Genomic DNA, 18,645 nt, shown 5'->3' with positions numbered 1-18,645 from the left:
GCTGATTTTGTTAAAGCACTGGCATCATTTTCAAGTCGCCTTTTTTTTGGATTTCAGTTCTTCCACTTCATCCACCAAACACTTTGTTTTCAGGGATACCACAGATTTGGCAGCTCTCTGTTGTTCATCTTCCAAATATGCCAGACATGCCGAAACGGCAGACATTACCAATTTCTTCGAAATAGCAACATTTAGAGGTCCACCCACAAAACGGATATGATCACAAACTTGCCTTTGTGCAATGAATGACCTCTCCTGTAAATTTTCTATACAAATTTCTTTATTTGTTGAAAAGCCCCGTTCTACAGATGCTTGTCCATGAGATAAAATCAAAAGGAGTTCAACAATCTCCCACAACTTCTGGAAACATCTTTCCCTTGACATTAGGTCATGAAACATTACATCAATCCTGGATCCTTCATTGGTGTGATCAAAATTGTCAAATCTACTCTTGTTGGCAGGTACAATGTCATCAAGGAAAGTTGTGAACTGTTGAATCACAGTCAGACTCGTCAGCTTTCCCAGCATCCACCAATACTTTCAGCACCTTTTTAAAGTTTGAAATACAACCATCTCTGTTGCCAATCATTCTCCGGGGATCCAGGCATGTCAAGCTCCTCACCAATTGAAACTGCAGAGGACTTTTGGCCTGCAATTTCAATACCATCTTTTTAAGTCCATCTCTACACTGGTTTCTGGTGTTCAATGCCTGTCTCTCACTGACCTTTTTACTGGTAACAAGTGATTTCATTTGTTTTTCGGCAGCAAAACCAAGATCAACATGGTGTAACTGGCACTGATTAGTTTCACCAATGTCCAGTTTAATTACACTGTACACTATAAACCTGCACGTCAATCTTTTCAAAATGTGACAAAGATCATCAGACATAAAAGGTAACATTGGGAGATCAGTCTGATAATTTACTAGAAATGGATTTACCACATTTGCAATGGAAATAAATTTGATTTGATTTTGACCTCTAACAAATCATCCTTCAACATTCCAACTATCTTTTCATAAGAGAGAGTTTTGGGGTTATTAATCTTCCCTTTTTCAACATTTGACACAAAAGTACGTATGTTTGGCAAGATTTCGTGTACTCTTTCTGCTACAGAAATGTTTTCAAGCCAGCGATGCTTGCAAAACTTTAATGGAAACACCTTGCTTCCTGTCACTGTTGTATAATCATCACGTCTGGCAGGGGTGTCTTTAAATAGCCAGTGACAACTTGTGAAGAACTGTTCCACCTCCCATTCCGTAGCAGATATAGCATCTTTGAATGCTCCGTGCAGGATGTGCAGTTCACAGCTGCCAACATTCAGGAAGGTTCCATCGCAGTTGTGCTTCACATGATCTTGGAACATGTTTATGAATTTCCAATTAACACTAGGCCCATCCATAGACACCTGAAATATAAAATAGTTATATACATTTATGAAGTAATCTAGTGATTTTACTTACATATTTCTGTAGACCATATATAAGTATAGTTTTAAAATTACAATTATACAAAGTCAATGATTTACATTTTGGTAACACACACACACACACACACACACACACACACACACACACACACACACACACACAATAATGTAGTTTGATATGAAAGGTATGCAGATGATCCTACATTTATGTTGAACATTATAAAATAACTTACATAAACAGTAGGTACTAGAAAGACTTAAGAGTACAACTAAAGTTGAAATAAAACTATATTTACCTGCAAGACACTTTTCAAATGTAGCTCAGATGTAGCCTCAATGAAATGCTCCAATAACTTTTCAGAGCCACTGTGTCCCAGGAACTTTTGAGTTGAGATATCTTGTTCGACAATGTTGTCATCCCACATACGCACATGAATGTAATACATGTGTCGAGTTCATTACAGTTCCTTTGACAAAGTTATTAAAAAGTTTGAGTTTTGGGTCTTTGCTTGTGAAACTGGACATGTAATCAGCTTTCAGACTTTTGCCAATTAACCCAACTGATTTGTATTTGTTAGGGAATTATCTTGATGAGACGTACTATATTCACAAGGGGGCGGGACGTAGCTCAGTGGTACAGCGCTCGCTTGATGCGCTATCAATCTGGGATCGATCGCCGTCGGTGGGCTCATTGGGCTATTTCTCCTTCCAGCCAGTGTTCCACAATAAAACATTTCCTTCTTCCTCTATCTATATTGACAAATGCCTTCCAATTGGATGTTCTTTGTCTTTTTCTTTATTGGAAATTATTTTGAAATTTTTCCACGCTTTGGTAGTTGAAAATCAGGTGTAAGTACTCTTAATAATTATTTGGATGATTTTCTATTTGCTGGTGCTCCTGGTTCTCAAACCCGTGAACGGTTAATGTTATATTTACATCACTGTGTCAAAAAATAGGTGTTCCCCTTGCTCAAGATAAGATAACTGGCACAATGACATGTTTAACCTTTTTAGGTTTGGAAATAGATACAGTGAAAATGTTGATTTGTTATTTCCATTGCTTACTAAACACAAAGTCAAGTATGGAAACTTGGGAGTCAGTAACGGTTTTAATGGTATTTGGTTCAAGAGCCATTCCATCAGGAAGGGCTTTCATAAGAAGATGACGTCACATTTACCATGTTAGTTGTGATCCTCTACAAATGTTCCAATTTGTATAATTCTGGCAGTAAATGTAATTACTGGGTTTGTTATCTTGTTATGGAGATGAACAGTTAGCTGCAAGTATAATTTTTACCTTTTAAAACATAAACAACATTTTTGGCGGGAAGCTGCCTTTTACACACTTTGATAAATTCCTCTTAATCCACTTATATGGATAAAAAAATTAATACTGGTATTCATAATTGGCTCTAGTTATAAAAAATGTCTCCTAACATCATACTGGCATTGCATAAATATCAATACTTTGCTTCAAAATTGGAAAAAAATAAACATGCTTTATGTGTCGGCCGTACACTATAATAGCACGACAGTAGCATGGCAGTTGTTACATATTCAGTAATTGTTTTTATATTTTTTAATCAACCATATAAAATTAACATTGCATCTCAGTTAGTAACATTTTACAACCAGTTAGCAGAAGTGGAGATTAAAAAATGTTATATTTTGGTGTCGGATGTACACACGAGTAACATATGTAAATATTATGGATAAATGTCTGCTTGAAATATTAATTTGTCTTTTATATATTATGTCAATTAACAAAGGACATTTCTGGGATTATTTCTGTATAAAAATTCAATTTCTACTCACTTATGTATAAAAAATATGCTGATAAATGTGTTAATAGAATTTTTCTTTAAATATTGCTGCATTCATGGTTGATGCATTAGTTGCATTATAAGTGACTAAAACACATCTACTGAGAAAGGATTAATGTAATATTGGACACTAGAGATAATAACCTTTCAAATGATACCAAACTTGTCTCACTTGAATGAGTTTCTAAAAATGACCTATTGGTTTACTTGACCACGGATTTGCCCTGTTATTTGTAATCACTTTGGAGGAATTTGCTCTGTCTATGATCTCTATTGTGTATATATAAACATATAAATATCTCAGTTATATATCCCAGGGCTCGCGCTGTTGTTCGCCAAGGGTGCCAGTTGCGGAAGAAAAAAAAAAAATTGCCGAAAGAATTTCCATGTTGGCGAAATATTTGGCGAAAGACTTTCTTTTACCATATAATTTTTGGTTTATAACTTTCAACCGATTTTGTTTAGTGTTCCGGTTCGTACCAAATTTGAGAACGTGGCTGGTTTTCACTCTGTTTTCGGAAACAAGCGAATATCGATCTAATACTCAAAATTAGAATACACAGTTAAAGATTTTAATGATGAAATATTCAATTATTATATACAATGTGTTTTACCCAAAATAATATCTAAAGTTTTGTTTTACCTCAGAAAGCTTTCGTTTAGTGTAGGTTAGGTCGCACGGCCCAGTTCATTTCTGGAATGTGGGGGTGCAAGTAGAAAATGTACACATGCGTTCCACCGTTCTACAAATATTATTCAACTATCTTTAATGTTACTGGTATAAATTGTATATAAATATTATTTCAAATACACTTGGTCAGCAATTATAATATTTTTGTGCTATATTTGTTAATAAACTTTATCCTAAGAAGCCTCACTGTTAGAAATAGAATGCTCGGAGCAAGTTGTCGCTTTCTACCTATTTTCGGATTGCAATAGATGCCGGTGTTTTGTTTGCAATAAACATGTAAAAGACGCGTTCTTTGTGTTTATTTATATTTTATTGACTGTCTACAATGAGTAAGACAAAAAACAAAAAGAATAATAGTGTTTAACATCAAAGCGTACAGGTAATTAGTTAAACAATTGGTCAGATTGTAAATACGGCCAGTTGCTGGCAGTGTTATCACTGCGTTAATCCCAACTGATTACCACTGTCCATACATCAAACAAATAAATCGGTGATTAAAGCTTATGATTTATGTTATCTTTGCTTTCAAAAGAAAATTAATTAATATATCTCTTGTGCTAAAACAACTACTTGCTACCAGTTTAGGAGGCCATATTTAACATGAAGAACTCGTTAGACGTGTTACGTATATAAACGACATGAACAATATTTTTATTCACATTTCACACTCAATGCGTCTAAATTATGGGGAAATGAAAAATTAATGATCGAAATGAAAGTGGTGCCAAAGTACCAAAGTTATCATCATTTGGGTTTGTTGGGTCCTGTCCAAATTTAGTTTCATCGACCTAGCCAATAGGATAATCCTTATTCTGTGGACCTGTATTATTCATGTTACTCTGTATCCCAGGTGCCATTGAATATCGTGGTTCTTTGTGTACAAGGAATCATTCTCGAGATACATATATATATATATATATACACATATATTGGTTTGCAAGAGTCTGTTCGGTGAACTCTGCGATAGACCATTTGTCATATAGATACCATATTCATGTAGTATATCAAACTGTAACTGTCCTAGAGATGGGCTCCAGTCTATGTTTAGATAGTATTTCCTCACTTCAACACCATAGACTCTTTAATCACTTAAAAGTTATAACTTTATCAAGATATACTGATGAAAAGGAATAAAGGAACAGGAAACTTTAGACCAAATTTGATTCACTACTAGTGTAGTAATGTCTGTATTTCATACCAAGTTGTAATGTGGGATTGAATGTCTGTAGTGTTGAATGTGCTGCCTAAATGTTCCCAGTCAACTTCTGAAAATATGAATTGATTTTTGATGCAGTCATTATTTCTTGTTGCTATCTGTGTGATCCTTTATTTCTTTGCATCAGTATATATTACATGTTTACAGATTAATGAAATTAGTGCTCATTTTAAAAAGGTTAAAACTATGGTCTGTCGCTTTAATGTCCGAACCGGCCTCGGTGGCGTCGTGGTTGGGCCATCGGTCTATAGGCTGGTAGGTACTGGGTTCGGATTCCAGTCGAGGCATGGGATTTTTAATCCAGATGCCGACTTCAAACCCTGAGTGAGTGCTCCGCACCACTTGCACCGACCAGTGATCCATAACTGTTTCAACAAAGGCCATGGTTTGTGCTATCCTGCCTATGGGAAGCGCAAATATAAGATCCCTTGCTGCCTGTCGTAAAAGAATGGCCTATGTGGTGACAGCGGGTTTCCTCTAAAAAAACAACACCCAAAAACAGTGTCAGAATGACCATATGTTTGTCGTCCAATAGCCGATGATAAGATAAAAAATCAATGTGCTCTAGTGGCGTCGTTTACAGATTAATGAAATTAGTGCCCATTTTAAAAGGTTAAAACTAGGGTCTGTCGCTTTAATAATGTCCGTGGGGTTTGTTTTTTGTTGTTGTTTTTGTAGTTTTTTTGTTTTTTTAATAAATGCACACATGTAGAATCAAGTTTAATAGTCATTTTCAGGGCAGTGGATGGAAGGTACCATAAATAGAATAGGAATTATAAGACAAATTGGGATCCAGAATAAAAGAAAACATTTAAACCCATGACAGGCGTGTGCTACAACAGCTTGTTCTGAATGTGCACCAGGGCCCCGTTCCACGAAGCAATCTTAGCCCAAAGATCACCTTAAGTGCATAGCTAAGATCGCTTCGGCCCTGACCTGAAAGGAAGCTTTACCGAACCTGCAGTTTATATCAGTTTTTGTTATTTCTCTACAGTTTGAGCAAAAACTCCCAGTTTTTATTAAATTCGTTGTACTGACCAATGCTCATTTTAAATATAGTACATGTTTCATTTTCTATCTTGCCTTTTATCATATTCTTAATTGTTTTTGTATTTAGGTTAGATTTTTGTATTAATAAACGTATGTGAATTCTGTACGGAACCAAATAAACTATGTTCTTGTTATAATGAATGTGTTCACTTTTTTGTTTTTAATTTTCAGTCTCTTTAGAAGTAGTACTAAACCAAATAACTTCCGGCTGAGTCAAAGTTCAAGGTGCACCCACCTTTTGATAGAGAAGTTAACACCACAAGTCCTGTGATTGGTAATAAAAATGTGTTGGTTGTAAAAAAAAAAAAAAAAGGTTTCATCTGGGTAAACGATGTATGCAATTTTATTTCATCTAGTACCACTGTGTCAAGTAGCCTTGTGCTTGAAAAACCAGTATGGGGTACATGTAAAAAAAAACCCCCAAAAAACAGGACTAGGGTAGTCATAGACACTACCCGTTATCTCTGAAATGAGCAGGTTGACCCCCAGATTTTTTCTGATTCACAGGGTGAGGTGTGGTAGTATTTATATCTGTGGTGTTTAAGTCGATTGATAGCTGCACGTAGGAGTTTTAGCCACATGTGTTACTATTGTCTGTGGGATTTGATTTGGTAATATTCACCCTAGAGCGGTCATAAAACAAATGTTCCTACGTTTCTGGTTGAGTAGGACAGAAGCTACACATATTTGAATCGATGTATGTAATTAGAGCCAAGATTAATTTGTGTCTTTTAACGTTGTGTAGTTTATCTTGTAAAAGTTTACCCCATTCTAGAAAGAATGAAAGAAAGGAAGGAAGGAAATGTTTTATTTAACGACGCACTCAACACATTTTATTTACAGTTATATGGCGTCAGACATATGGTTAAGGACCACAGGTATTGAAAAAGGAAACCTGCTGTCGCCACTTAATGGGCTACTCTTTTTCGATTGGCAGCAAGGGATCATTTATATGTACCATCCCATAGACAGGATAGCACATACCACGGCCTCTGATGTACCAGTCGTGGTGCACTGGCTGGAGCGAGAAATAGCCCAATGGTCCCACCGACGGGAATCGATTCCAAATCGACCGCGCATCAAGCGAGTGCTTTACCACTGGGCTAAGTCTCGCCTCCTGAAAGAAAGGAAGATAGAAATAAGTGTTCTATTTAACTTCTCACTCAGCACATTTTATTAAATTTACGGTTATATGTCGTCGGACTACAGATATAATTAGATAGGAAACCCGCTGCCACCACTACATGGACTACATCATTCTAAGGAAGAAACATTCACTTATCTGTCCATTGGCCCAAACCAATTGATATTAGAGCCAAAATAAATTAGGGTCTTTTTTAAGGTTGTAAAAGGTATCTTATACACATTTATCCAATCTAGAAAGAATGAAACGAGGAAAGAAAGAAGTGTTCTATTTAATTACGCATTTTATTTACGGTTATATTTAGTGGGACCACAGATATACTTGAGAGGAAACCCGAAGCCACCACTCCATGGGCTACCCCATTCTAAGGGGAAAATATGTAGCATTCACTGGCTCCCTCCTCTTGCTGGCTAGCTGGTGGTTTGTACAGCTGGTCCTTCACGGTCACTTGTTCAACACGGTGCTCACCATCGGTGCGGACGTGAGCCCGTGGAGCTGAAGTTGGACGTGAGTCGGGGCTGGTCAGATCATCAACCACCATCACGTCGGGTGTCACAGCTGGCTTCAACTGTACACTGGCTAGGTCGAGTCACTTTGTTTTACTTGGCAGGTCGGACTGGCTAGGCCGAATCACTTTGTTTGACTTGGCAGGTCGGGCTGGCTAGGTAGAGTCACTTTGTCTGACTTGGCAGGTCGGGCTGGCTAGGTAGAGTCAGTTTGTCTGACTTGGCAGGTCGGGCTGGCTAGGTAGAGTCACTTTGTCTGACTTGGGTGGTCGGACTGGCTAGGTCGAGTCACTTTGTCTGACTTGGGTGGTCGGACTGGCTAGGTCGAGTCACTTTGTCTGACTTGGCAGGTCGGGCTGGCTAGGTCGAGTCACTTTGTTCGACTTGGGTGGTCGGACTGGCTAGGTCGAGTCACTTTGTTTGACTTGGCAGGTCGGGCTGGCTAGGTCGAGTCACTTTGTTGGACTTGGGTGGTCGGACTGGCTAGGTCGAGTCACTTTGTTTGACTTGACAGGTCGGGCTGGCTAGGTCGAGTCACTTTGTTTGACTTGGGTGGTCGGACTGGCTAGGTCGAGTCACTTTGTTTGACTTGGCAGGTCGGGCTGGCTAGGTCGCGTCACTTTGTTTGACTTGGCAGGTCGGGCTGGCTAGGTCGAGTCACTTTGTTTGACTTGGGTGGTCGGACTGGCTAGGTCGAGTCACTTTGTTTGACTTGGCAGGTCGGTCTGCCTAGGTCGAGTCACTTTGTCTGACTTGGCAGGTCGGGCTGGCTAGTTAGAGTCACTTTGTCTGACTTGGCAGGTCCGCCTGGCTAGGTCGAGTTACTTTGTCGGGCTGGCTAGTTCGAGTCACTTTGTCTGACTTGGCAGGTCGGGCTGGCTAGTCACTTTGTCTGACTTGGCAGATCGGGCTGGCTAGGTCGAGTCACTTTGTCTGACTTGGCAGATCGGGCTGGCTAGGTCGAGTCACTTTGTCTAGACTTGACAGGTCGGGCTGGCTAGGTCGAGTCACTTTGTCTGACTTGGCAGGTCGGGCTGGCTAGGTCGAGTCACTTTGTCTGACTTGGCAGGTCGGGCTGGCTAGGTCGAGTCACTTTGTTTGACTTGGGTGGTCGGGCTGGCTAGGTCGAGTCACATTGTTTGACTTGGGTGGTCGGACTGGCTAGGTCGAGTCACTTTGTTTGATTTGGCAGATCGGGCTGGCTAGGTCAAGTCACTTTGTCTGACTTGGCAGATCGGGCAGGCTAGGTCAAGTCACTTTGTCTGACTTGGCAGATCGGGCTGGCTAGGTCAAGTCACTTTGTCCGACTTGTCATGTTGGGCTGGCTAGGTCGAGTTACTTTGTTTGACTTGGCAGGTCGGGCTGGCTAGGTCGAGTCACGGCTGGCTTCAACTGGTGAGTCAGAAAGAGCCGCCCCTGACAGTTGTGCTGCCTCTTTGCCCTCACTCCCACCTCCCCCCATCACACTGGCGGGCGTTCCCTCCCTCTAGCAGCTCACCGGCCTCAGTAGCGCAGTGGTTAAGCCATCAGACATGAGGTTGTTAGGTACTCGGTTCACCTCCCGGTATCGGCTCCCACTCAAAGTGAGTTTAATGACTCACTGGGTAGGTGTAAAACCACTACGGGACATCTCTCTCACTAACTAATATAAAATTATCTGGTCAGTAAATAAATGTATGTAATGTAATGTGACCGTATTGTTAATGCTTCGGTGGAGGGGTTTGAGTATTTATATGTATGCCTCGTAGTTTGGTTTATATATTGTATGTTAAATTACCAAACTACCTTTAAGTCGTTGAAGGTTACACACCACCATTAATTACTCCGTGCAGTTCAATACAATTTCCAAGTCCCAATATATTCTGTGAAAAATACAGCACTACCCGAGAGGGTCATGCGACTGTAGGGAGTGCTCTCGAAAGGCGAGTACCGTATGGAAAATCAACATAGGTCGATCATGAAAATGTTCTGTTAACAACCCCCATGCCTGAACATCGCCTTGTGTTGCTGTTATACAAGTGGTACTATACCACATGCACAGTTGTTAAGTTAGTACTACATATAGCAAGTATCTTCAAACTAATGGGTTATTTAAATACTACAGAGGTCGACCTACGTGAAATCATCAAAGAAATATTTTATATAAGTATCACAATTTTGTAGTATTTTTGTTTATGATTAACTTTCTTAAACCAAACTATATTAAGCAGCTACAACAAGCAACGACGTGACAAATGGTGGTGTTGTGCCTGAGCCACTGGCGTAGCCAGGATTTTATATTGGGTGGCACCCACTATTAGGAAGGAAGGAAATGTTTTGTTTAACGACGCACTCAACACATTTTATTTACGGTTATATGGCGTCGGACATATGATTAAGGACCACACAAATATTGAATGAATGAATGAATGAATGAATGTTTAACGACACCCCAGCACGAAAAATACATCGGCTATTGGGTGTCAAACTATGGTAATGCAAATAAATAAAGTGATGATCAACATCAATATAAAAATTCAAAAACAGTGTAAAGAACTGTGCAAAAACACAAATATCACAGAATTTTATGGATACTGAATATTACTCAAAACTTAAATTTTGTGCTGTATTGGCCATTCTCAAAGAGAATGTTACACCCCTGCACCACGGTGAGGTTACAGCACACGCAGGGGCACACACACACAAATATTGAGGGATCAAGGGATCTTTTATATGCACCATCCCAAAGACAGGATAACACATACCACGGCCTTTGATATACCAGTCGTGGTGCACTAGCTGGAGCGAGGAATAGCGCAATAGGCCCACTAACGGGGATCGATCCTAGACCGACCCAAATAAAAAAAGGTACTCGAATTTTGTGCGGAACCAGGGTAGTCATAGACGTTACCCGTTATCTCAGAAATGAGCAGCTTGACCCCCTGATTTTTCTCTGATTCACTTTAAAGGGACATACCCTAGTTTTTAAACACTAAGATATATTTTTGACTATTAGAGCCGTTTTTGATAACTGAAATCATACTTTACTTAGATTTTATGGTTTAGATTATCAATTTCCGTACATTCGATGTGTCTTTAGTCAACTTGTATTGGTGTTTTTAATATCACAAAATGCATTTCTCATATTTTTAAAAACGCACGTGCTTCTAAGAAGTAACAGTATTGGAGTCGAGTTTTAGTCCGTTTTCGGAGGGTATTTCACCATTTCAAAGTCACAGACTCATGTTTCACTCAATTGTAACTTTATCGAAATGTGTTTCAGGTTTGTAGATTAACTAAACTTAGTGTTAATTTTCACGGGTTGAAACTAGGGTCTATCCCTTTAACTAAACATAGTGTTAATTTTCACGGGTTGAAACTAGGGTATGTCCCTTTAAGGGTGAGGGGTGGTAGTATTTAAATCTGTGGTGTTTATATCGATTGATACGTTGCAGGTAGGAGTGTTAGCGACATATGTTACTATTGTCATCTATGGGATTTGATTTGGTAGTATACACCCTAATATCAACACGTATAATCTTATATTTAATGAATAAAACGGTTAAAAGGGACATGATATTTCGGCACAATTTCTGAAATAAAATACTAAATACTAATATCCAAAATATATTACAAATATGTGTGGTTTCGTGTATTAATGTCAAAGTAATATTCTGTAAAAAAAACCCTGGAAAATATATACATTTTATAATATAATTTAGAACCGGGACCCAAAATGTTACCAATTTTGATATTGACTCATATTGTGTCAAATTACCAAATGTTTGCCATCCAATAGCCCCGTTGGTGGACCCATTGGGCTATTTCTCGTTCCAGCCCGTGCTCCACAACTGGTGTAACAAAGGCCGTGGTATGTACTACCCTGTCTGTGGGATGGTGCATATAAAAGATTCCTTGCTGCTAATCGAAAAGAGTAGCCCATGAAATGGCGACGGCGGGTTTCCTCTCTCAATGTATGTGTGGTCCTTAACCATATGTCTGACGCCATATAACCGTAAATAAAATGTGTTGAGTGCGTCGTTAAATAGTACATGTCATCCAATAGCCGATGATTAATAAATCAATGTATATATACATGTTCAATATCTAGTGGTGTCGTTAAACAAAACAAACTTTAACTTTTAACGTTGTATGATCAGGTACCACAGATAATAAGAAGAGAAACCCGCTTCAGCAAAAGAAAAGAAAGGAATGTTTTATTTAACCACGCACTCAACACATTTTATTTACGGTTATATGACATCGGACATATGGTTATGGACCACACTGATATTGAGAGAGGAAACCCACTGTCGCCATTTCATGGGCTACTCTTTTCGATTAGCAGCAAGGTATTTTTTATATGCACCATCCCACAGACAGGGTAGTACATACCACGGCCTTTTATATACCAGTCGTGGTGAACTAGCTGGAACGACAGCTTCAGCGAGATCATGTAGTACCATCTTTTTTTAATTTCCAGCAATGGATCTTTTATATGCACTATCCGACAGGCGGACACACAGACGGGGATCGATCCTGGGTCGTGCATCAGACTAGCGGGCACACAGATGGGGATCGATCCTGGTTCGTGCATCAGATGAGCGCTATACAACTTAGCTACGTCTCGCCCCAAACGGCCCCTTGCAAATGACTGCATGTTACTGTGTGCAAAATTGGTTTCTCTGCCTTGTTCTCATATTTTAAGACAATTAATCGCGGTCCGTATATCATCGTACATAATAGTCCGGACAACAGGTCAGAATGGCTTTCTGGTGTTCACATCCTTTCCGTAAACCTAATTGTTGTTCGGTAAGTTTATTCAGTTTATTAGCGCAGTTTGTTACGTTTTCTGTTTATTAATAAATTACAAACAATGCCCATAAGTTTTTTGAGTTTCACGTATTTTACTTCATAACCAGTACGCGTTGATTTAGTTTTTACCCACAAGCATTCATTTTATTACCAGGTCCTGTGAACACTTTTACGGGAAATAGAACACGGGCTCGGACTGTGTTTGACACAAGACATGGGAATGAATGAATGGATCAGTGAATGAATGAATTTTTAACGACACCCCAGCACGAAAAATACATCGGCTATTGGGTGTCAAACTATGGTAAAGTGATGATCAACATCAATATGAAAATCCAACAGTTAAACAAAAACAGTGTAAAGAACTGTAAAAATACAAATATCACAGATATATAACATTAAAATTTAGAATAAAAGTATCACGTAAAAACTGCAATAAAAATTCACAGTTCGTGGTCCAAATATATCTTTTCGAATTTCTTTCAGAAACTGACACTCCACCAAAATGTGACGCACCGTCAGAAGACACTGACAGTGCTCACACTGAGCTGGAGGATTTTTCTTTAAGATAAATGAATGGGTCAAGTGAGTATGACCGATACGGGCACGACACAAGACTATTTCATCCTTCCTGTACTGTCTATAGGAGGACTGCCACTCTCCCAAGACCGGCTTGATAGCATGAAGCTTGTTCGCAACCTCACCGTACCAATCACGTTGTCAAGTCGAAAAGATAAATTGGTTGATACAATATTTAAAATCAGTATAAGGTACACCAACCCTGGCATGAGGCAAATCCAAAGCAGACTTGGCAGCAAAATCTGCCTTTTCATTACCCATGATGCCAACATGGCTGGGTACCCAACAAAATACAGTGTCTTTATTGGCAATAGATAAAAAGACACACTTTCGTATCACCATCCCAATTAAGGGAGCCTAGTTGTTGTTTTAATTGGACCTTGGGACTGCAAAAGAGCTAGGCGGACATTTGGACCGTTATGACGTTCCCTAACCGTCAGGGACCATCTATATCAATATGGCGCAGTCACTGCCTACCAGACAGTAGTCAAATATTCTCGATCTAATACAACATCAATCTTATGTTTGACGTTAAATACCTTTACATCGATCATTTTCGAGCTCCCTGATTAAAAATGTTTCACATATTAAAGACTAATACACACACTACAGAGAGAAACCCGACAACACCACCCCCCCCCCCCCCCCTTTCAATAATGTTCCGGTTAAATACGTGTTTGCTGACGGGTTTCTTCCTGTAGTGTGTGTAGGATCTTTCTTCAAGATAAATGAATGGGTCAAGTAAGTATGACAGCTGCAGGCACAACACAAGACTACCTCATCCTTCCTGCACAGTCTATAGGAGGACTGCCACTCTCGCAAAACTGGCTTGATAGCATGAAGCTTGTTCGCAACCGCACCATCCCAATCATGTTGCCAAGTCAAAAAGACAAATTGGTTAATATTATCTTTAAAATCAGTATACGGTACACCAACCCTGGCATAAGGCAAATTATTTTAACACTGAGCCTGAACTGAGGTAACGAAAAGGCAGATGTTGCTGTCTAGTCTGCTTTGAATTTGCCCGTGTCCATGTTGGTGTCCCCCACAGTGATTTCGAATTTCATATTAACCAACACATCCTCTCGACTTGGCAAGATGACGGAGACGGGACGGTGCAGTTGCGAAAAAGCTTCATTCTGGAACTATCGTTAATGCAACTTTGATATAGTCACTTTAAATGGAAAAAAAAAAGTTTTATTTTTTGTTACAGTAAGACCACCACGAACTGTCATTGCTACAGTCGTGCCACAGACTACTACATCCAGTCATGGCACAGACTTCAGCAATTGCACAGACGACTACATCCAGTCAACCAACTTTCTCGAAACGGCCAACTTTCACTAAATCACACACGTTCACCAAACCAAGTTTCCAGAAACCACACATTGTCAACAATCCACACACAGAAAATGTATATGCTCAGAATGGATTTTTACCAGTAACACCACCACCACCGCAAGACATGGGATCCAACTGGATCCATCTGTAATATATAAATACAAATTAATCCTTAAAGGTGCTTAGTCAAAGTTGTGTCTACAATGTTTCGTTATTATATGACTTCAAATTAATTGATCTTAAAGGTGCTTAGTCAAAGTTGCGACTACAATATTTCGTTATTATATGACTTCAAATTATTTGATCTTAAAGGTGCTTAGTCAAAGTTGCCACTACAATATTTCGTTATTATATGACTACAAATTAATTGATCTTAAAGGTGCTATGTCAAAGTTGCCACTACAATATTTCGTTATTATATGACTACAAATTAATCGATCATACATTAACTGTAGAATAGTAATTTTAAGTCTTGAACTGGACGACAAAATGGGGCTCGGACTGTGACAAAAATTCGTCAGCGAGTGTTTGGCACAAGTTCGTCATTGAAACTCGTTCAGTTTAGGTTCATTTCCGTTCTTCGGGATAGTCTTTACGAAAATCTCTTGAATTAAATATAATTTAAATAATTATAAATTCATTGGAAATGGTCAGAAAACAACACTTTAAAAAAAATAGTTTATTAACCCAAGAAACATATATGGTAGTGCCATGGTTAAAAACAATTAAAACTTACTTCCTGACTATTAAACACACACACACACACACACACACACACACACACACACACACACACACACACACACACAACAACAACAACAACAATAAAGAAACAAAACACAACACGAGCATGCCTAGACAGTGGCACACTTTTATATTTACACACGTTTACACTATTATAAAGCAAATAAAAAGCCAGTGCTAGAATTGTGTTAAAAGACGACATTTTTTTGAAGTTCTTCAACTCTTAGTTCTTGTTTCGTTTATGCATTTACTTGTTCTGTTTCAGTACTTCTCTTTAAATACTACAACTTTGGAGACGCACACAAAGAAAAAATGAAAAGCAAATGTTCCGTACAGGCTGGTTTCGAAAAGACGCGTGACGAAACAAGACATTGTGCAACAGGTCAAAGTGTAAAAGGTCCTCTGGTTTACAACACATATGTCTAACAGTGACCATAGATGTGTTGAACGTGAGGTCTTGTCAACACATTGTGAAACCAACCGTGATATGAAAGAACAAACATCAACACATTCTTGTGAAAAACCTTTTCAATGTGGGATGTGTTTAAAGTGTTTCTCTTACAAGTCTTACATTAAGCGCCATATGTTGTCCCACACTGGCGAAAAACCATATCAGTGTGAGGTGTGCAGAAAGTGTTTTCGTCTGAGCATTTCCTTGAAAAAGCATGCTTTGATACACACTGGTGTTAAGAACTTTACATGTGAAGTATGTGCAAAATGTTTCATGCACATTTCCAACTTCAAAAGACATATGATCATCCACAGTGGAATTAGACCTTCCAAATGTGATATCTGTGCAAAATCTTTCTACACGAGTTACGATTTGAAGAAACACATGTTGACCCACACTGGAGTGAAGAACTTCAAATGCCAGGTGTGTGGGAAATATTTCTCTCAGAGTTGCTCCTTGAAAAGACATACGATGATTCACACTGGTATTAAGAGGCCTTTTAAAACGTTCAAATGCGACACGTGTGTAAAATCCTTTTCTCGACGTTCCACCTTGAAACAGCATATGATGCGTCACACTGGAGTGAAGAATTTCAAATGTGAAGTGTGTTCAGAATGTTTTTCTCACAGTTCCACATTGAAGAACCATATGTTGGTTCACACCGGCGTTAAATCTTTCAAATGCGACACGTGTGCAAAATCTTTTTCTCGGTATTCCACCCTGAAACTGCATATGCTGGTTCACACTGGAGTGAAGAATTTCATATGTGAAGTGTGTGCAAAACGTTTCTTGCTTCATTCCCATTTGAAAAGACATATGGTAATTCACACCGATGTCAGACCTTTCCAATGTGACGTGTGCGCGAGATGTTTCTCTGACGTCTGCAACTTCAGACGACATATGTTGACGCACACAGGTGTTAAGCCTTTCGCGTGTGAGGTGTGTGAAAAGCGATTCTCTCAGAGGTCCAGCCTCAAAAACCACATGTTCGTGCACTCTGACGTTAAGCATTTCAAATGTGAGTTGTGTGCAAAACCTTTCTTTCAAAAGAGACTTTTGAAAAGACACATGGGCACTCATACTGGTGCTAAGTGACAAGATTTCTAGCCCCATTCCCATGGCTAATGATATTCAATATTGGGCTAGTAAATAACTACAATTACCATGCCCGACTGCTAGTGATTTTTGTTTTCAAATGTTGCACTTAAGTCTATTTTCTAAATATGAATATCCTGCCCCACCCTAACCCCTCAATGTTAGTGTTTTAAGCCCTATCTCCCTCCCAAAAAGAGTTTGTTTTATTTAATGACGCCACTAGAGCACATTGCTTTTTTTTTTAATCTTATCATCGGCTATTGGACGTCAAACATATGGTCATTTTAGAGGAAACCCGCTGTCTCCACATAGGCTACTCTTTTACGACAGGCAGCAAGGGATCTTTTATTTGCGCTTCCCACAGGCAGGATAACACAAACCATGGCCTTTGTTGAACCAGTTATGGATCACTGGTCGGTGTAAGTGGTTTACACCTACCCGTTGAGCCTTGCGGAGCACTCATTCGGGGTTTGGAGTCTGTATCTGGATTAAAAATCCCATGCCTCGACTGGGATCCGAACCCAGTACCTACCAGCCTGTAGACCGATGGCCTAACCACGATGCCACCGAGGTCGGTGGTATATCAAAGGCAGTGGTGTCAGGCTTTACCCCAGGATTTGTTAAAGGCGCTTCCCAGACCGACAGCACATCGAGCGGGCGCTTTACCACTGGGCTACGGCCCGCCCCCAGTTTTAATGAGACCCACTGGGTAGGTGCCACGTCACGACCACGACGCCACCGAGGTCGGTATATCTCCCTCTTTATGTGACATATCTGATTATAACTGTTATTTAGTAAAATTGTATTAACTTAAAGTAAAGAAGGGCTAGTGAATTTTTAATGGTGGCGAGTAATTTGTTTTAGATCACTGATTCCATGGCTAGTAGATTTTATATATATAAAAAAATTAGAAGCCCTGTAAATGATATGTAATACTTGTGCAAATTCGATCACTCTTAGAACCACCTTAAAGGTCCTATGTTAATGTTGAGACTGGTATTTGTAATAAATAAATACAAATTAACCGATCTTAAAGGTGCTATGTCAAAATTGACACTACAATATTTCGTTATTATATGACTACAAATTTACCGATCTTAAAGGTGCTATGTCAAAATTGAGACTACAATATTTCGTTAATATATGACCACAAATTAATTGACCTTAAAGGTGCTATGTCAAAACTGAGAATACAATATTTCGTTATTATATGACTACAAATTAATCGATCTTAAAGGTGCTATGTCAAAATTGAGAATACAATATTTCGTTAATATATGACTACAAATTAATTGATCTTAAAGGTGCTATGTCAAAATTAAGACTACTATATTTCGTTATTATATGACTACAAATTAATTGATCTTAAAGGTGCTATGTCAAAGTTGAGACTACATTATTTCGTTATTATATGACTACAAATTAATCGATCCCACACATAATCTTTCCATAATTAACTCTAGAATAGTAATTTTAAAAGTCTTAAACTGGACGAAAAAAAGTTTCTTGAATAATTTGTCGCTGAATATAGCACACACACACAATTCTTGTTTCTTTGTCAGTCGACCATAAAACACTGTGTTAATTTAATATTATGACTGTTTGCGCATTAAACATTTATGTAATTAAGGTTCAAGCACGCTGTCATGGGCATTCATACCTTAGCTTTCAGAACTGTGTGCCCAGGACAATGGTATAATGGTTATTAATGATTAGTCAGATGGAAGTAGGTATCTTGGAATTGCACCTACCCATTGGATAGTAGCCGGTACCGGGTGATGAA

General features: G+C 38.9%; 1 protein-coding gene across 1 annotated transcript; it reads left to right on the top strand.

The window, feature by feature from the left end:
* The first annotated feature begins 13,180 nt into the window (after positions 1 to 13,180).
* Positions 13,181 to 16,947, top strand: LOC121373270 (zinc finger protein 83-like). Its single transcript, XM_041499791.1, has 2 exons — positions 13,181 to 13,237; positions 15,582 to 16,947. Exon 2 carries the CDS (start codon positions 15,735 to 15,737, stop codon positions 16,860 to 16,862), a length of 1,128 nt encoding a protein of 375 aa, XP_041355725.1. The 5' UTR covers positions 13,181 to 13,237; positions 15,582 to 15,734; the 3' UTR covers positions 16,863 to 16,947.
* Positions 16,948 to 18,645: the final 1,698 nt, after the last annotated feature.

The sequence above is a fragment of the Gigantopelta aegis genome, chromosome 5 (genome assembly GCF_016097555.1).
Source record: "Gigantopelta aegis isolate Gae_Host chromosome 5, Gae_host_genome, whole genome shotgun sequence".
Lineage (NCBI taxonomy): Eukaryota > Metazoa > Mollusca > Gastropoda > Neomphalida > Peltospiridae > Gigantopelta > Gigantopelta aegis.
This window is presented reverse-complemented; position numbering and strand designations above follow the sequence as displayed.

Bases quoted from the DNA above. Each gene is read 5' to 3' on its own strand.
- LOC121373270 (XM_041499791.1), top strand. From the start codon at position 15,735: ATGTCTAACAGTGACCATAGATGTGTTGAACGTGAGGTCTTGTCAACA.